The 20797-nt window shown below is 46.7% G+C and overlaps 1 protein-coding gene across 2 annotated transcripts in view; it reads right to left on the bottom strand.

The window, feature by feature from the left end:
• Positions 1-20797, bottom strand: part of nipal3 (NIPA like domain containing 3) — a 106237-nt gene that overhangs the window by 7915 nt on the left and 77525 nt on the right. For both annotated transcript variants that reach the window (XM_038802225.1, XM_038802235.1), the window contains 3 exons: positions 15379-15467; positions 11249-11312; positions 3141-3232 (listed from right to left, as the gene is read on the bottom strand). In XM_038802225.1, coding sequence (XP_038658153.1) covers positions 3141-3232; positions 11249-11312; positions 15379-15467 — 245 coding nt within the window. The remainder of the gene's footprint in view (positions 1-3140; positions 3233-11248; positions 11313-15378; positions 15468-20797) is intronic.

The raw sequence follows: 20797 nt of genomic DNA, 5'->3' as shown, positions 1-20797 counted from the left end.
AAAATAAGAAAAGTGAAAGACACAGAAATCAAAGGCCAGAGTCAGATAAGGACACAGCAAAAAATGGTAGGGACGGGACAAGGAACATTAAAATGACCAGCCTTAAGGCTTTGCACCTCAACGCTCGGTGCATTTAAAATAAAATCGATGAATTAGTTGAGCAGGTAGATGTAAAGGGATATGATATATATGAGATATGATATATGATATATATCAAGGTTTCATTGAGGGCTATTCAGATTTTAGGAAGGACAGACAGAAAGGAAAAGGTGGTGGAGTGCATTGTTGATTAAAGGAGAAGTTGGTACAATATTGAGGAAAGATATTCGCACAATGTGGAATTTGTCTGGGTTGAGTTGAGGAATACCAAGGGGCAAAAAACATTCATAGGGGTGGTATACAGACCACCAAACTGCAGTGGGAATGTTGGGAATAGCATTAGACGAGATCAGAGATGCATGTGATAAAGGAACATCCGTGACTATGGGTGACTTTAATCTGCAGATTGGGCGAATCAAATTATTCACAGTACAATAGAGGAGGTATTTCTGGCATGTATACGGGATGGTTTTCTGAACAAATACGTTGAGGAACCAACACGGGAACAGGCCATCATCTTGGACGGGGTGTTGTGCAATGAGAAAGGATTAGTTGGCAATCTAGTTGTGAGAGAAGTGGGCTAGACAGCTGGTTTGTGATACAGTACAAGGTCAGCAGCGCGGGTTCAATTCCCGTACCAGCTGAGAATTCTGAATTCTCTCTGTGTACCCGGACAGGGGCCGGAATGTGGCGCCTGGGGGATTTTCACAGTAACTTAATTGCAGTGTTAATGTAAGCCTACTTGGGACAATAAAAGTTATTTATTTATTTTATTTTTTAATGTGATAGGATTGGATAGTTGATTCTGAGGCGAGCGTCCGGATAGCTAACTGTGATGGTATGAGGCATGAGCTGGCTATGACAGACTGGGAATCATTACTGAAAGGAAGGACAGTGACAGGCAATGGCAGGCATTCAAGGAACGAATAGGTGAACTCCAAAAGTTGTTTATTTCGATTTGGAGCAAGAGTAGAAAGGGAAGTATTGCCAAACCATGGCTTACAAGGGAAATTAGAGATAGTATTAGATTTAAAGAAGAGGCATACAAATTAGCAATAAAAGGCAATTGATCGGAGGATTGGGAACAGTTTTTAAAACTTAATTCTTGGGATATTGCTGGATCAGCATTTGTTGTGCATCCCTAAATGCCCTTGAACTGAGTGACTTGCTAGGCCCTTCAGTGGGGGAAGTTAAGGGCGACACAGAAGCACAGTGGTTAGCACAGTTGCTTCGAAGATCCAGGGTCCAAGGTTCAATTCCCAGCTTGGGTCACTGTTGGTGTGGAGTCTGCATGTTCTCCCCGTGTCTGCGTGGGTTTCCTCTTACAGTCCAAAAATGTGCAAGTTAGGTGGATTGGCCTGGATAAATTGCCCTTAGTGTCCAAAAAGGATGGCCTGGTTACTGGGTTGTGGCGATAGGGTGGAGATGGGGGCTTAGGTAGGGTGCTCTTTCCAAGGGCTGGTGCAGACTTGATGGGCCGAATGGCCTCTTTCTGTTCTGTAAATTCTATGATTCTATTGAACCAGATGGATATTTACGACAATCAGCAATAGTTTCATGGTCATCGTTATAATAATACTCTTTCTTGTCACAAGTAGGTTTAAAATAACACTGTAATGAAGTTACTGTGAAAATCCCCTAGTCGCCACGTTCCTGCGCCTGTTTGGGTACACAGAGAATTCAGAAAGTCCAAATTACCCAACAGCACGTCTTTTGGGAGTTCTGGGAGGAAACCGGAGCGCCCAGAGAAAATCCAAGTAGACACGGGGAGAACGTGCAGACTCCGCACAGACAGTGACTCAAGCCGGGAATCGAACACGAGACCCTGGCGCTGTCAAGAAACAGTGCTAACCACTGTGCCACCATGTTGCCCCAATTAAACGTTGCTTCATTAGACTTAACCTAAAATCGTCTAACACTTCCGGGGTCCGTATCCCTCTATTCCCATCCTATTCATGTATTTGTCAAGATGCCCCTTAAACGTCACTGTCGTACCTGCTTCCACCACCTCCCCCGGCAACGAGTTCCAAGCACCCACTACCCGCACACACGTAAATGAGGACACCACTAAATGGTCCCGCACCTTAGTCTCGCATGCCACAGACGCAGCTCAAAAGGCTTGTGTAAACGACAACACCGCAGACCACACACACAATGAGGTTTGGGTACTTAAACCCTCTGTATAAAAGATTTACCTCGTACATCTCCTCTAAACTTTTCCCCTCGCATCTTGAACCTATGTCCCTTAGTAATTGACTCCTCCACCCTGGGAAAAGGCTTCTGACTATCCACTCTGTCCGTGCTCTGTCACTATTTTGTAGACCTCTATCAAGTCGACCCTCAACCTCCATCTTTCCAGTGATAACAAACCAAGTTTATCCAACCTCTCCTCATAGCTAATGTATTCCATACCAATTTTGACAGTGGAGGGGCTGAGAGAGTTGGATGCTCTCTAAAACACCCGCACCACCGACTGCACAGGCAGTCACAATTCGACCTCCATGAATCCAGTTACCACAGAAGTCAGGTCACCGGATCAGCAGGAGACTGATATCGTTTACACCACCCCACGATCCATAACCCAATTAAGAGAAGCTTGCACTAAAACTAGTCCATTCCAGCACACTGCAGACCTGCACAGCTTCTTTGAGGAGGTGCGCCAACAAAAACACTGTTAGCATACTTGTGAAAACTGATGCTCTCTAAAACACCCTGGCGCTGAATGGAGTGTTCTATCGGAAGATCGGTGTAGAGTCAATGGGATAAATGGTTTCCTTCTGCGTTATCAGGATTCTCTGAATTAAAGGGACAGTGCAGCACAGAAATTAAATTGGTAAAGAGACAGAAAGCAGGGAATTGTAATGAGCACATGTTTTTCAGGCTGGAGGAAAGTATATCGAGATGTTTCTCCTCCACTCTCCCACAACCGCACTTTTTTATGATTGCTATTAATGATCTGGCCTTGCATATACACAGCTCTCTCCGATCCTCCTCCACCTCATTCTCACACACTCTCTTGCTCCATTTTCACCATCACGAACCTGGAATTACATCCATCATGACGCAAGGTTCAAATGTCATCTTCTTCTTACTCTTTGCAATCAAAAATACGCCTAGGAAAGCCAGGCAGGAGCTATGAAATGAAAATTAAAGGATTAGAGGTTGAATGATTAATACAGGACTTATATCTAATTGGTTCCTGAAAACCACATTACAAATTGAAAAGTCGTAAGTTGGAACCGATTTGCCTGACGGAGCAATGATATGAACAGGGGATTGGTTCCTGAATAAAGGTCAGAGATCGGTCAGGGGTCGCCCGACGGAGTTAAACGCTCTCAACTCTCATACTGTCAATTTATTGTCTGCATGACTTAGCACAAGTTCCTCGATAAGTGTGGTGGATATAATAAAGCCATAGATCACTCACAATTTCCTGTTTAACCTTGAATGTTTGCGAGTCTGAGTGCATATTAAATGCAACATAAGCGAATAAATGCATTAAAATCATGACAGTTAAGCAAAAAAAATTGACAGAATAAAACACCGTTTCCAACCTAAGAGATACAATTTGACCTGTCTAGTCATATAGATGGGTGGCACAAAACGGCAAAGAACACGTGAATGAGCTAGTGTGCCTCTTAAGGTCGAAACCAGCATTGGAAAGTCAAAATGGGACGTCAATTTTTAAACGTTGAGAGTACCATTCATCAGAACTTGAGCGTTGTGAAGTCGATGATTGCCTGTACTGATTGCTCATCACCAATAACTAAAAGCAGGGACCATTGTAGCCATCTAAGAGGCCACCTGCAAAGGACCATGGGAATTATGGCCAACCCAGGACTCAGACAGATACACAGTCTATTTGTATCTAAAACACAGGTAACCAGACCTGACTGAAACCCCGCTCGTTTGCATTTTAATGCCCCATTTTCCCAGGACAATAGAACTCCAATCAAGCAACTAGTATAGCCACAGACTGATCGGCACCACTCCCTTGCTCAGAAAGCACAACTGCCAAGGTGAATGACCGCTAAGGACCCGCCCAGCTACCAAGGCACCCACCCCTTTATTGGCCGAAATCGAAGAGAGTGATCAGAGCCCTGTCGAACTATTGGGTCCAAGGTTAAGGACCGCCCCAAAGAGCGCGAAATCCCAGAGGGATAAAAGAGAGCACAGCCATGTGTTCTATCTCTGTTGGATCTGGCCTGTGCCAACCCAATTGCAGCAGGAACAACTAGCTAAGTTCAAGACCAACGATCGCTCCCTGATGGATGAGCCCAGCAGAGACAGAGCCACTTTCTTCGAACCAGCCAAGTGAAATCCAGATAAAGGCCTTATCCATTTGCAGAGTGCCGGTCGCCCTGAAGTTAAGTACAGGTTATTATAGCTGATAGGTGTAGTTTAACTCGGAGTAGATATTGGGTTTGCATGTTGAGATAACTCTTGTGTATGTAAATAAACCAACTTTTGAACTAACTGACTGGTTGTGTGGTCATTTTATCGATAAAAGGGAAGGACCTGTGGTTCACAAAGATAAATAAAGATACCAACAGTATTGGCGAAACTGTTGGGATCAAAAACAGAGCAACATTACTGACGACTCCGCTGGGACCCGATTAGAAGTCACTCCGAGAGAACCCACAAACTTTGAATCCAATTGCTAGAAAGAGAAAGAACCACAAGTGCAAGTCCCATATCGACCAAATAACCGAATTTCGGAAGTGTGTACTAACCTGCATGCGTACCTAACAGGAAGAGCAAGGTAAACTCGTTAGAATTGTGTACAACTATCGAGAGATTGAGCTAGAAAATAGCTTAAGCCATACCCGCTGTTCAAATCGTTGCCTTATTCCCCTGTCCCAAATTAAAAGTAGAGAAAGAGATAAGAGAAGTAATGGCTATTAAAGCAATGGAAAGATTGAGGAATCCACAGGAACCTGAGGTCGCAACGACAAACAGAGCAGAGCAATGCCCCATATGGGAGGAAGAGTTAAGGAAATACTTAAAGGGGAAAGAATGGCCCCTTTGGTCGCATTTTTGCACTAATGATGAATCAGGTTCAGGAAAGATAGGACAGACTTGGTGGGAGAACCCAAGCGAGGTTCACAAGAAAAATGTAGGGAAAGTCAGGCAATAGTGTCCTGTTTGGCACAGTTGCGAGGCACAGAGGAGGTTGTGAAGACGCAGTTAATTGAGAAGGAAGAAAAGAATGAGGGAAACAGTAGCAGAAGCGAGAAGATAATTGAGCAACTCCGAGAACAGTTCGCAGTTAAGGACAAGGAAATGGCCGATGTAAACATGGCCGCACATCAATCTTGTCTAGTTCACCTTAGTAGCTTCGAGACCCAGTATCATAAAGCCCAACAAGATACACAGTGTGCAGTCCTGGTAAGAGAGGAAACAGAACAACAGGTCGCCCAGCTAACTAGTAAATGTGCAGATTTAAAAGCAGCTTTGAGAGAGCTCCACAACTCTACTAAGGAAGAGAGGCAGAGTACCGTTGACCATGCTAAATGCCGACAGAAGATAGAAAAGTTACAGTTGCTACTCTCAGTACAGAATGGCTTCAGGTCCACTTTCGGGCAGGATTTAGATGAGGAAGATGCTCCAGATTGGCATGAGTTAAACGAAAGTGCCCAAAATACGTAGAGGACACGGGAAATCAAAATCGAAGCACCCACGCCCCAAAACGAAAAGCACCCGCACCACCGACTGCACAGGCAGTCACAATTCGACCTCCATGAATCCAGTTACCACAGAAGTCAGGTCACCGGATCAGCAGGAGACTGATATCGTTTACACCACCCCACGATCCATAACCCAATTAAGAGAAGCTTGCACTAAAACTAGTCCATTCCAGCACACTGCAGACCTGCACAGCTTCTTTGAGGAGGTGCGCCAACAAAAAATTAAGTACGTCCTAAATGAGAGGGAGGAAGTAAAGCTAATAGTTATTAGCCAGTCCCTAAGGTCAGATTTGCCAGAACCCCAAAATGGAGCAGGAGGAACCCTACGGGAAATGAAAACAGCCATATTAGATGCCGTTGGGTATAACAAAGGAGATCCAGTCGAAGGTTTAAATCGCTGCAGGCAAAAGAAGGGAGAGCACCCGTTTACGGATTCATTTCATGGCAGTCTATGGACAATTGAACCGCGCACACGTAAATGAGGACACCACTAAATGGTCCCGCACCTTAGTCTCGCATGCCACAGACGCAGCTCAAAAGGCTTGTGTAAACGACAACACCGCAGACCACACACACAATGAGGTTTGGGTACTTAAACAACTTTCTAGAGCATGGGAACAAATCCTACACTGACAGACAGATCAGGACGATACAGAAGCAAACATGCACCCAGTTAGAATTATCCAGGACGGACCCAGCATGGATACATGAGGGTAGACACAAGGGACAGCACTCCAGAACACAGGCACCACGAGGTTATTGCAATTGTGGCCACAGAGGACATTACGCTCGTGATTGCCGACAAAACCCCCCGAACCATCAACGATACCAACAACCAAAACCCCCACCTAGGAACAATGTTAGGTCCATGCATAATGTTAGCGCCCGTTCAGACTACTTAGTGTTTAGCTCCCAAGATTAGCGATGTTTGGACTCCCCAACTTGGGTCTGTGACAAACGCTTGGACAAATCAGGCAGCCCAGTAGTTACAGGCACAGTCCGAGGACATAGAGTCGATTTTCTTTGGGACACAGAAGGATCCCGCACCACTTTGATCTCCTCCCTCATGTTTCAACAGGACAAATGGCCCACCACAGACACCATCACCCCGAGTGGATTCACAGGCCACATGCAACAAGGATATAATCACAGCTCCCATACCCATCCAGACAGGGAACAGTAGCACCAAACACCCCGTTGTTTTAGTTGACTTACCCCAAACTGCAGATCACATCTTAGGCAGTGACTTTATGAACTCCCATAACCTTTCGTTTGACCCAGTAAACAAATGTGTCTGGCGAATGGCCAAAACAGCCAGGGCTCCCACTACGCTCACAGTAGGGGATTATTAAAACAAGGATTTGCTTGAGGACTATTGGTTTAATCTGCAAACAATGAGTGCAGACCAGATGATTAGAGAGGTCCTCATAAATCACAAAGCTTCGTTCGCACAACACAAACACGATTTTAGGGAGTTAGGAGATAAGTTAAAAAGTAGGACCACAAAAGGTAGTAATCTCAGGATTGCTACCAGTGCCACGGGACAGTCAGAGTAGAAATTCAAGAATAGTCAGAATGAATATGTGGCTTGAGAGATGGTGCAGGAGGGAGGGGTTCAGATTTTTGGGACATTGGAACCGGTTCTGGGGACGGTGGGACCATTACAAACCGGATGGTCTACACCTGGGCTGGACTGGAACCAATGTCCTTGGGGGTGCTTTTGCTAACACTGTTGGGGAGGTTTTAAACTAATGTGGCAGGGGGATGGGAACCAGATTAGGAAGTTAGAGGTCAGTAAAGAAGCAGCAACTAAAGCCTGTAAGGTACGAGACAATAAACTCAATGTGACTAAGGGGAAGAGTAGACAGGGAAGAGATGATGAACGCAAAGGTGGTCTGAGGTGCGTTTGTTTTAATGCGAGAAGTGTAGCAGGTAAGGCAGATGAACTTGGGCTTGGATCAGTACCTGGGAATATGATGTTATTGGTATTACTGAGACTTGGTTGAGGGAAGGGCAGGACTGGCAACTGAATATCCCAGGGTATAGATGCTTCAAGAGGAATAGAGAGGGAGGTAGAAGGGGGGAGGAGTTGCATTACACATCAGAGATGATATCACAGCTGTGATTAAGGAGGGCATGATGGAGGATTCGAGCACTGAGGCAATATGGGTGGAGCTAAGAAATAGGAAGGGTGCAGTAACATTGTTGGGACTTTACTACAGGCCTCCCAAAAGCGAGCATGAAGTAGAGGTACAAATATGCAGACAGATTATAGAAAGATGTCGGAATAGGGTGGTTGTGATGGGAGATTTTAACTTCCCCAACATTGAATGTGTTTAAACAAAGGAGATTACAAGGGGATGAGAGAAGAACTAGCTAAGGTAGACTGGGAGCTAAGACTTTATGGTGGAACAGTTGAGGAACAGTGGAGAACCGTCCAAGCGATTTTTCACAGTGCTCAGCAAAGGTTTATACCAACAAAAAGGAAGGACGGAAGAAAGAGGGAAAATCGACCGTGGATATCTAAGGAAATAAGGGAGAGTATCAAATTGAAGGAAAAAGCATATAAAGTGGCAAAGATTGCTGGGAGATTAGAGGACTGGGAAATCTTTAGGGGACAACAGAAAGCTACTAAAAAAGCTATAAAGAAGAGTAAGATAGAGTATGAGAGTAAACTTGCTCAGAATATAAAAACAGACAGTAAAAGTTTTTACAAATATATAAGACAAAAAAGAGTGGCTAAGGTAAATATTGGTCCTTTAGAGGATGAGAAGGGAGTTTTAATAATGGGAAATGAGGAAATGGCTGAGGAACTGAACAGGTTTTTTGGGTCGGTCTTCACAGTGGAAGACACAAATAACATGCCAGCGACTGATAGAAATGAGGCTATGACAGGTGAGGACCTTGAGAGGATTGTTATTACTAAGGAGGGAGTGATGGGCAAGCTAATGGGGCTAAAGGTAGACAAGTCTCCTGGCCCTGATGGAATGCATCCCAGAGTGCTAAAAGAGATGGCTAGGGAAATTGCAGATGCACTAGTGATAATTTACCGAAATTCACTAGACTCTGGGGTGGTCCCGGTGGATTGGAAATTAGCAAACGTGACGCCACTGTTTAAAAAAGGAGGTATGCAGAAAGCAGGAAATTATAGGCCAGTGAGTTTAACTTCGGTAATAGGGAAGATGCTGGAATCTATCATCAAGGAAGAAATTGCGAGGCATCTGGATAGAAATTGTCCCATTGGGCAGACGCAGCATGGGTTCGTTAAAGGCAGGTCATGCCTAACTAATTTAGTGGAATTTTTTGAGGACATTACCAGTGCAGTAGATAACGGGGAGCCGATGGATGTGGTATATCTGGATTTCCAGAAAGCCTTTGACAAGGTGCCACACAAAAGGTTGCTGCATAAGATAAAGATGCATGGCATTAAGGGTAAAGTAGTAGCATGGATAGAGGATTGGTTAACTAATAGAAAGCAAAGAGTTGGGATAAATGGGTGTTTCTCTGGTTGGCAATCAGTAGCTAGTGGTGTCCCTCAGGGATCCGTGTTGGGCCCACAATTGTTCACAATTTACATTGATGATTTGGAGTTGGGGACCAAGGGCAATGTGTCCAAGTTTGCAGATGACACTAAGATGAGTGGTAAAGCGAAAAGTGCAGAGGATACTGGAAGTCTGCAGAGGGATTTGGATAGGTTAAGTGAATGGGCTAGGGTCTGGCAGATGGAATACAATGTTAACAAATGTGAGGTTATCCATTTTGGTAGGAATAACAGCAAACGGGATTATTATTTAAACGATAAAATATTAAAGCATGCCGCTGTTCAGAGAGACTTGGGTGTGCTAGTGCATGAGTCACAGAAGGTTGGTTTACAAGTGCAACAGGTGATTAAGAAGGCGAATGGAATTTTGTCCTTCATTGCTAGAGGGATGGAGTTTAAGGCTAGGGAGGTTATGTTGCAATTGTATAAGGTGTTAGTGCGGCCACACCTGGAGTATTGTGTTCAGTTTTGGTCTCCTTACTTGAGAAAGGACGTACTGGCACTGGAGGGTGTGCAGAGGAGATTCACTAGGTTAATCCCAGAGCTGAAGGGGTTGGATTATGAGGAGAGGTTGAGTAGACTGGGACTGTACTCGTTGGAATTTAGAAGGATGAGGGGGGATCTTATAGAAACATTTAAAATTATGAAGGGAATAGATAGGATAGATGCGGGCAGGTTGTTTCCACTGGCGGGTGACAGCAGAACTAGGGGGCATAGCCTCAAAATAAGGGGAAGTAGATTTAGGACTGAGTTTAGGAGGAACTTCTTCACCCAAAGGGTTGTGAATCTATGGAATTCCTTGCCCAGTGAAGCAGTTGAGGCTCCTTCATTACATGTTTTTAAGGTAAAGATAGATAGTTTTTTGAAGAATAAAGGGATTAAGGGTTATGGTGTTCGGGCCGGAAAGTGGAGCTGAGTCCACAAAAGATCAGCCATGATCTAATTGAATGGCGGAGCAGGCTCGAGGGGCCAGATGGCCTACTCCTGCTCCTAGTTCTTATGTTCTTATGAATGGGATTCGTGTAGTGCTGGAGGTGTAGATGGAGCAGAGTTTGTAAGGAGCATCCAGGAGAGTTTTTTAGAGCAGTATGTAAATAGTCCAACTCGGGAAGGGGCCATACTGGACCTGGTATTGGGGAATGATCCCGGCCAGGTGTTTGATGTTTCAGTCGGTGATTACTTTGGGAATAGCGATCACAATTCCGTAAGTTTTAGAATACTCATGGACAAGGACAAGAGTGGTCCGAAAGGAAGAGTGGTAAATTGGGGAAAGGCAGAGTATAACAAAATTCGGCAGGAGCTAGGGAATGTGGATTGGGAGCAGCTGTTTAAGGGTAAATCCACATTTGAAATGTAGGAGTCTTTTAAGGAAAGGTTGATTAGAGTGCAGGACAGACATGTTCCCATCCTATTCATGTATTTGTCAAGATGCCCCTTAAATGTCACTATCGTCCCTGCTTCTACCACCTCCTCCGGCAGCGAGTTCCAGGCACCTACTACCCTCTGTGTAAAAAAACGTACCTCATACATCTCCTCTAAACCTTGCCCCTCGCACCTTAAACCTATGACCCCTAGTAATTGACCCCTCTACCCTGGGAAAAAGCCTCTGACAATCCACTCCGTCTATGCCCCTCATAATTTTGTAGCCCCTCAACCTCCGCCGTTCCAGTGAGAACAAACCAAGTTTATTCAACCGCTCCTCATAGCTAATGCCCTCCATACCAGGCAACATCCTGGTAAATCTCTTCTGCACCCTCTCTAAAGCCGCCACATCCTTCTGGTGGTGTGGCAACCAGAATTGAACACTATACTCCAAGTGTGATACTATACTCCAAATGTGTTATCTTGCCTCAGTCTTAGAAATTACAAATAATTGAGTTCTCATCCGGGATCCTACATCAGTGAATCAGCATCAACTTACCCAAAGACGAACATGCAGATATGAAGAGCATCAGTGCCTCTAAACTCCAAATAGAATGTGGCCCCTAGAGTAAAACAAACCAATCAGAACGGAGCAGCCAATACAATTCACTCCCCAAGACTCTTTCCATCCAACCACCCCGGGCCCAACCCTCCTCGCCGGCCCATCCACGCCTAACCACCTCCCGTCGTACCCAACTCCTTCTCCCCGACCCTTCCGATGAGAGCTCACTTGGAGTGGAGTGGGGAATAAAGCAACAGGTTGCAGGCAGTTTGCGGGTGCACACCCTAGAGGGGGAAAGTTAACTGGACACTTTGTCCCAGGAAGCAGTTACTCTTATGCTCAAGTCTTCTCAGTTGGTCCATGATCAGCAACAGGCAGGAACTCCAGCAAGTGAGGCAACTATCATAGAATCTCTACAGTGCAGAAGGAGGCTATTCGACCCATCAAATCTGCTGCAACCCTCTGAAAGAACATCCTTCCCCCGGTCTGTCTGTGCCAAACCCCCTTCCCCTGGCCCGTTGGCACACAATCCCCTCCCCGTCGCCTGTCCACGCCCAACCCCTCCCACTAAATTGTACCGCCAGTTATAGCATCTTGAAGGAGCAAAAGCGCAAGAGCAGAGAAACATTAAGAGCAGATCAGGGCATAATAAAGCACAGCAGAGAGCGAGTTCACTTGGAGAATGGAGTGGGGAATATAGCAGCAGGCTGGAGCCAGTCTGTGGGTGCTCACCATAGAGGGGGCAAGTTAACTGGACACTTTGTCCCAGGAAGCAGTTACCCTTATGCTCAAGTCTTCTCAGTTGGTCCATGATCAAGGACAGGCAGGTGCGACAGTGAGTGAGGCAAGTATCATAGAATCCCTACAGTGCAGAAGGAGACCATTTGGCTCATCGAGTCTGCACGGATCCTCTGAAAGAGCACCCCACCCAGGCCCAATCACACACTCTATCCTTGTCACCCCTTCTCGGGGCAATTTATCATGGCCAATCCACTCAAGAACATAGAACATACAGTGCAGAAGGAGGCCATTCGGCCCATCGAGTCTGCACCGACCCACTTAAGCCCTCACTTCCACCCTATCCCCGTAACCCAATAACCCCATCTAAACTTTTTGGTCACCAAGGGCAATTTATCATGGCCAATCCACCTAACCTGCACGTCTTTGGACTGTGGGAGGAAACCGGAGCACCTGGAGGAAACCCACGCAGACACGGGGACAACGTACAATATCCGCACAGACAGTGACCCAGCGGGGAATTGAACCAAGGACGCTGGCGCTGTGAAGCCACAGTGCTATCCACTTGTGCTACCGTGCTGCCCGTAACTTGCACATCTTTGCACTGTGGGAGGAAACCGCAACAAAGTATTCAAACTACACACAGATAGTCACTCGAGGTCGGAATCCAATCCGGGTCTCTGGCACCGTGAGGCAGCAGTGCTACCCACAATGCCACAGTGCTGCCCCTCATATATTGTGAATAGCCGGGGTCCAAGCACTAATCACTGCAGGACTACACTAGTCACCGCCTACCACTCGGAAAAAGACCCATTTATTCCTACTTAACGGGAATTGAGTGGAGGAGCATCATCCTTCGAAATTGTCCAACAGGTTTTAGATTCTTTCTGTTCCCACCTGTCATTTATAGAAGCTCCAAGGTGGATCAGCAAACTGACCATGGCACGCTGGTACAAGAAGCCCTTCAAGTGTTGGGCATGTGGGTTGGGGGACTGGGTGTGTGTCCGTATGCTGTGTTACCTGTCCAGTGCCAAGGTTCGGGACATCTGCTTGGATGGAGAGGACCGTGCAGTGGAAGGGGAAATATCGAGGTGCTGGTCCATGTTGGTACCAATGACAAAAGTAGGACGAGGAACTTAATGGGTGTTTATTTGGAAATATTTTAATAATTTTAAATACAAAACCGACAAAAACACAGAATAACAATTAAAAAGCACGAGGCCCCTCCCAATCTCCTGCCTTCCTTTACAGCAGTAAAACTTAGTTATTAACCCAACCCCCCCCCCACACCCTATCCACCCCTCCCCACCCCCAACAGCCAACATTGACCAGTTCCTAAAAGTACAATATAAACGGCCACCATCTGCAGTAAAACCGTTCCACTGACCCTCTCATGGTAAATGTAACCTTCTTGAGATGTAAAAACTTCATCAAGTCACCCAGCCGCGCCGAGGCGCTTGGCGGTGCAGTCGACCTTCAATCCATAAGATCCGTTTCCTTGCCACCAGTGAGGCAAAGCCCAGGGCGTCAGCCCCTACCCCCGGCCAGAGTTCCGGCACAACCAAAACCCCAAACATCGCCACCAATGGGCAAGGCTCCAACCCAATGTACAGGGTTGACCAAAGGGCCTCCAGAAATCGGCCAGCTTTGAGCACAACCAGAACATATACAAATGATGTGCCGGGCCCCCCAGATACCAATCACAAAGATCATCCACCCCTTCTAAAAAAGCAATTCATTATAGCCTTTGTGAGGTGTGCTCAGAACACCATGTTCCGCTGGCTGAGGTTCAGCCTCACAAAGGACAAAGTCGAGTTCACCTTCCTCAGTACCTCACTCCTCCAAGATCCGTTTCAGCTCTTCCATCCACTTTGCCCTCATCAGAGCCTGTCTCTTCCCCCATCATTCGTTGATATATACCCAATGTGCTGGCCGCCTCCAAACCAAAGCTGGATAAGATCCTCTCCAGCAAAGTAGAAAACTGCTTTATTGGAAAAGCTGAAAAGTACATTTTTACCCAGCTGCACACCTGGAGACACCTGGACCCATCAGCATATGGAGCTTCTACAAATGACAGGTGGGAACAGCAAGAATCTAAAACCTGTTGGACAATAGTCTCGAAGGTGATGGCTATGAGAAAAGGTTGGATAAACTAGGATTCTTTTCACTGGAAAGACTGTGGCTGAGCGGAGACCTGATAAAGATCTACAAAATTATGAGTGGCATAGACAGGATGGATAGTCAGAGGGGGCACAGGTTCAAGGTGAGAGGGGGCAAGAAGGGGGAAAGTTTAAGGGAGATTCGCAGGGTACGATTTTCACACGGAGAGTGGTGGGTGCATGGAACGTGCTGCCAGTGGATGCGGTGGAATCAGGCACATTAGCAACATTTAAGGAGCATCTGGATGGGTACATGAATAGGGAGGAAATAGAAGGATATGGACCGAGTAAGGGCAGAAGGTTTTTTTTTAATTGTACACTAATGGAGGGTTGAAGGGGCTGTTCCTGTGCTGTACTTTTCTTTGTTCGCTACACAGGCATGGTTGAAAGGTGACCAAGACTGGGACCTAAATATTCAAGGGTACTTGAAATTACAGAAGGTCAGAAAGCTGGTGGCGTTGCTCTTTTAATGAAGGATGACTTAAGTACAATAGTGATCTTAGTTCCAAAGCTCAAGATGTAGAGTCAATTTTGTTAGAGATGAGAAATAACAAAGGAGAATAGACACAGAACATACAGGCAGAAATCATTTGGACTTGTAAGAAAGGATGACAAAAATCCTGGATGATGATCATTTAATTAAAAGTCATTCGACTTTTAATTCCAGATGATTACTGAATTCAAATTTCTCCCTCTGGTGGGATTCAAAGCCAGGTCCCAGAGCAGTATCCTGGATCATTGGTCAAGGGACAATATCACTACACCACCACCTCCCCTGATCAATGAACAAGACTTGATACAAGTTTGGAGATGGGGAGCAGTTTATGAAGGGTAGAATATGGGAGACCAACCAGGAGGATATTGGAATAATCAAAAGCAGAGGTGATGGATAAGGGTTTCAGCAACAGATGAGTTGAGACTGGGACAAATTCAAAAAATGTTATAAAAGGTAGAAATAAGCACTATTAATGACAGAGCAAATATATGGTTAAGATCTCATTGCAGGATCAAAAGTGACACTTAGATTGCAGGCACGCCCATTCAGTTTCAGTCCGAGTGAGAGGGACGGACCCAGAAGCGAAGGAACACACTCCTCACTAACCTCAGGGGCTGTTAACCCACTTCTACATTCCGCACAAATCATTGGATGCTGATAACATACTCCAAGATTACTCACTAACCCCCTGGTTCTATTACATCAGATGCTCATTGGTCTGCACAGATACTCACCAGCAATGACAGCAATTACTGTGGAGAGAATGTAGCTGAGGCTCGCAATCTGGGATGCATCATACAACATAGACACCTCATGTAGAAACCTTCAATAAAACAAAGAACAGTTTCACCCCCAGGTTTCCCAAAACCGAACTCTCACATTAAGAACATAGTTCCCTGACAATCAGTGTTCACCACGCCATTCAACTGACTCTCCGCCCCAGGGAGCAAGGGGCCGGAACGCGACCTACTGCTCCAGGACGCGAGGGCACGGGCAGCAACCCACTGGCCCCGGGGCATGGGCAGCGACCCACTGGTCCCGGGGCACGGGTAGCGACCCCCTGCCCCCGGGGCAAGGGCAGTGACCCACTGCCCCCGGGGCACGGGCAGCGACCCACTGCCCCCGGGGCAAGGGCAGTGACCCACTGCCCCCGGGGCACGGGCAGCGACCCACTGGCCCCGGGGCACGGGCAGCGACCCACTGGCCCCGGGGCACGGGCAGCGACCCACTGGCCCCGGGGCACGGGCAGCGACCCACTGGCCCCGGGGCACGGGCAGCGACCCACTGACCCCGGGGCAACGAGAGCGACCCACTGCCCTGGGGCACAGGCAGCGACCCACTGGCCCCGGGGCACAGGCACCGAGCCACTGGCCCCGGGGGCACAGGCACCGACCCACTGGCCCGGGGGCACGAGCAGCGACCCACTGACCCCGGGCAGCGACCCACTGACCCCAGACACGAGAACGACCCACTGGCCCCGGGGCACAGGCAGCGACGTGCTGTCCCACTCAGATCACTCCTATGTGGCTCAGCTGGTGACACTGTGCCTCAGAGGCATAAGGTTCTGGTTAAAGTCTCACTCCATGGCTCGGTACAGAAATGAAGGCCGATGCTCGAGTGCAATATTGAGGGACTGCTGGAATGTCAGAACTGTCCTCTTCCAGATGAGATGTTAAACTGATGCCCATCTGCCTCCTGAGTGAGTGTAAATGAACCCATAGCACCAGCCTGAGAGGAGGCAATGTTCCTCCTCGGGGTTTGGAACTTAAGATACTGGGGGGTTGGTTTTAAAATTGGGTGATTTTAAAAAATTGCAGACAAAATTGGTCGAAGGGAGCTTGGTGGTAAGTCCACATCAGAACAGGGGAGTCATTTCAAATAGAAAAGAGAGGGTACAACTGGCAAAGGAATGGGGACTATTTGGCACCGCCCTTTTGGCGCCGATCATTTTGGCGCCGACATTTTGGCGCTCATCGGTTTTTGGCGCTGGCCTTTGGGCGCTTCATCTGTTTGGCGCCAATTCAGACTACTTCAGCAATTAATGATAACAATCTACAGCCTTGGTGCTACATAAGCCTGTTCTCTTTTCACATTTGAAAGCTAGAAATACAGTTTTGCTTTTAACTTCTCTTAGACCCCATACCAGAAATGGCTGAAAAAATTCTAAGCACGAGAGACAAACCAAAAATTAACACACGATGGATCTTTATAAGTGTTTTGATAAATGTAGCAAAACGCGACCCATTGTAATGTTTGAGCATGCGAATTAAAAAAACGAGTGTAAAAGGTCGCATTCACACTAAAAACAATGAAGTAGTGAAGGAAGTGAACGGACATTCTCATGGTGCTTCAGCAGTGGGTGTGGAAGTTGCTACCATCAAACAAGTTTGAAGCGTAAAGCTGAAGAAACTCTTGAAGTGCCGTCAACAATTATAAACGGATGTCTTGAAAATAGTCTCAAGCTGCACAAGCATCACTTCCAAACTCACAGGCTATGAAAAAAATCGTAAGAAGAAAACGTAATCTAATAAAGTCTGCTCCTCATATTTACTTTTATACTCATTTTACTTGTTATTTGGTGTTAGAAATAAATGCCATGTTTTTATCTATTATTATTATTAACCTATCATTACATTCCTGGCAATATATTCAATACACAACAAAGGCGCCAAAACAGCTGGGCGCCAAAATAATGAGCGCCAAATCAATTTAGCGCCAAAATGGCGGTGTCAATGATCGGTGCCAAAAGGGCGGCGCCAAAACGTACCGACCCAATGGCAACATATCTCTGTAAAGGTAAAGGGTGGGTCCATAAGTCCAGAAGATTGGTAAGGAAAAAAGGGGAGGCTTGCGGCAGATGCAGGGGGCTGAATACAGAGGATGCCCTGGGAGCATAGACAGTGCAGGAGTACTTAAAAAATAATTAGGAGAGCAAGAGGGGGCATGAAATAACACAGACAGGCAAAATAATGGAAAATGCCAGGTGTTTTGCAAGTATATAAGGGCAAGAGTAACCAGGGAACGAGTAAGGCCCATTAGGGACCAACAGGGCAATGTTTGTGTGTAGCAGAAAGAGGTAGTAGAGGTAAATGAGTTTTTTTGCATGTGTTCACTATGGAGAAGGATAATGTAGGTATAGAAATCAGGGAGGAACAAATTAGCATTGGCCGAGAGGAGCTACGGTTTTAGCAAGCTTAAAAGTGGATCAATCCCCCAGCCCAGACAAGATGTACCCCAAGTTGCTTTGGGAGGCAAGAAGGAGATTGCAGGGTCTCTGATGTTATTTTTCAAATCCTTTGGACACAGGTGAGGTGCCAGAGGACAGGAGAACAGCTAATGTGGCACCATGTTTTGCACTGGAATGCTGAGCTTGTGGCATTTGAGTGCTACAGTGAGAGTTTGGTGAACGAGGGAGTATAAGGTTCATTTTTATTTAAAGTCTAGTATTTCTTTTAGTTAATTAACTTAAAAGTTGCTGTTTGGTCTATAAGAAGGTGAATTTTGAATCAGCTTTAAACAAGGTTCTACTTGGACTTACTTGCAGCTGGAGCTTGTTAATTAGTTAATTGCATTAGGCCAGTTTTCAGAAGCTAGAGTTACAGTATAAATAGGGGCTAGATACAGTGCAGACTTTGTTTGCACTGGAGTGCTGAGCTTGTGGCATTTGAGTGCTACTGTGAGAGTTTGGTGACTGAGGGAGTGCTGAGCTTGTGGCATTTGAGTGCTACAGTGAGAGTTTGGTGACTGAGGGAGTGCTGAGCTTGTGGCATTTGAGTGCTACAGTGAGAGTTTGGTGACTGAGGGAGTGCTGAGCTTGTGGCATTTGAGTGTTACAGTGAGAGTTTGGTGACTGAGGGAGTTAGGTGAGGAGGGAGTAAGGAGCTCCTTACATTTTATTTCCTATATTTATCAAAGAGCGTGAAGGGAGCCAGGAGTTTAGAGTGCAGCTGATTGGAAGCAGAGTCGGAGGGCGGAGGTCCAGTTGGTCCAAGGGGCAGCTAATTCTGTCAAGAAAGAGGGGATGGAGGCTAGGGCAGTTGCATGCTCCTCCTGTAGGATGTGGGTGGTGAGGGAAACCACTGGTGTCCCCGCTGACTATACCTGCGGGAAGTGCACCCAACTCCAGCTCCTCAGAGACTGTGTTAAGGTACTGGAGCTGGAGCTGGATGAACTTCGGATCATCCGGGAGGCAGAGGGGGTTATAGAGAAGAGTGACAGGGAGGTAGCCACACCAAAGGTATGGAAACGAGTAGCAGGGTTACAGTCAGGGGAAAGAAAACTCACAGGCAGACAGTGCAGGAATCCCTCCTGGCCGTTCCCCTTCAAACAAGTATACCGTTTTGAATGTTGTTGGGGGGGATGACCTAGGGAAGGCCCTAGCGGCCAGGTCTCTGGCACTGAGTCTGGCTCTGGGACTCAGAAGGGAAGGGGGGGAGCATAGAAAAGCAATAGTAATAGGAGATTCAATGGTTCGGGGAATAGATAGGAGATTCTGTGGTCGCGAGCGAGACTCCCGAAAGGTATGTTGCCTCCCGGGTGCCAGGGCCAGGGATGTCTCGGATCGTGTCTTCAGGATCCTGAAGGGGGAGAGTGAGCAGCCAGAAGTCGTGGTGCACATTGGTACCGATGTAGGTAGGAAAAAGGGTGTGGAGGTAATAAACAAGTTTAGGGAGTTAGGCTGGAAGTTAAAGGCCAGGACAGACAGAGTTGTCATCTCTGGTTTGTTGCCGGTGCCACGTGATAGCGAGGCTAGGAATAGGTTAGAGAGTGCAGTTGAACACGTGGCTGCAGGAATGGTGCAGGAGGGAGGGCTTCAGGTATTTGGATAATTGGAGCGCATTCTGGGGAAGGTGGGACCGGTACAAGCAGGACGGGTTGCATCTGAACCAGAGGGGCACCAATATCCAGGGGGGGGGGGGGGGGGGGGGGAGGTTTTCTAGTACTCTTCGGGAGGGTTTAAACTAATTTGGCAGGGGAATGGGAACCGGATCTGTAGTCCAGCAACTAAGGAAGACGATAGTCAGGACGCCAAAGCACGTAGTGATGCAGTGGTGAAGGTAACAATGACAAAGGAGAGTACTTGCAGGCAAGGAGATGGGTTGAAGTGTGTATACTTTAATGCAAGAAGCATCAGGAATAAGACGGGTGAACTTAAGGCATGGGTCGGTACTTGGGACTACGATGTGGTGGCCATCACGGAAACTTGGATAGAAGAGGGGCAGAAATGGTTGTTGGAGGTTCCTGGTTATAGATGTTTCAACAAGATTAGGGAGGATGGTAAAAGAGGTGGGGGGGAGGCATTGTTAATTAGAGATAGTATAACAGCTGCAGAAAGGCAGCTCGAGGGGGATCTGCCTACTGAGGTAATATGGGTTGAAGTCAGAAATAGGAAAGGAGCAGTCACCTTGTTGGGAGTTTTCTATAGGCCCCCCAATAGCAGCAGACATGTGGAGGAACAGATTGGGAAACAGATTTTGGAAAGGTGCAGAAGTCACAGGGTAGTAGTCATGGGTGACTTCAACTTCCCAAACATTGAGTGGAAACTCTTTAGATCAAATAGTTTGGATGGGGTAGTGTTTGTGCAGTGTGTCCAGGAAGCTTTTCTAACACAGTATGTAGATTGTCCGACCAGAGGGGAGGCCATATTGGATTTAGTACTTGGTAATGAACCAGGGCAGGTGATAGATTTGTTAGTGGGGGAGCATTTTGGAGGTAGTGACCACAATTCTGTGACTTTCACTTTAGTTCTGGAGAGGGATAGGTGCATGCAACAGGGCAAGGTTTATAATTGGGGGGTGGGTAAATACAATGCTGTCAGACAAGAATTGAAGTGCAGAAGTTGGGAACATAGGCTGTCAGGGAAGGACACAAGTGAAATGTGGAACTTGTTCAAGGAACAGGTACTGCGTGTCTTTGATATGTATGTCCCTGTCAGGCAGGGAAGAGATGGTCGAGTGAGGGAACCATGGTTGACAAGAGAGGTTGAATGTCTTGTTAAGAAGAAGAAGGAGACTTATGTAAGGCTGAAGAAACAAGGTTCAAACAGGACGCTGGAGGGATACAAGATAGCCAGGAGGGAACTGAAGAAAGGGATTAGGAGAGCTAAGAGAGGGCATGAAAAATCTTTGGCGGGTAGGATTAAGGAAAACCCCA

This window comes from Scyliorhinus canicula, chromosome 1 (assembly GCF_902713615.1).
Source record: "Scyliorhinus canicula chromosome 1, sScyCan1.1, whole genome shotgun sequence".
NCBI classification, from domain to species: domain Eukaryota; kingdom Metazoa; phylum Chordata; class Chondrichthyes; order Carcharhiniformes; family Scyliorhinidae; genus Scyliorhinus; species Scyliorhinus canicula.
Note: the sequence above shows the minus strand (reverse complement) of the source record. Positions and strands in the feature narration are given on the sequence as shown.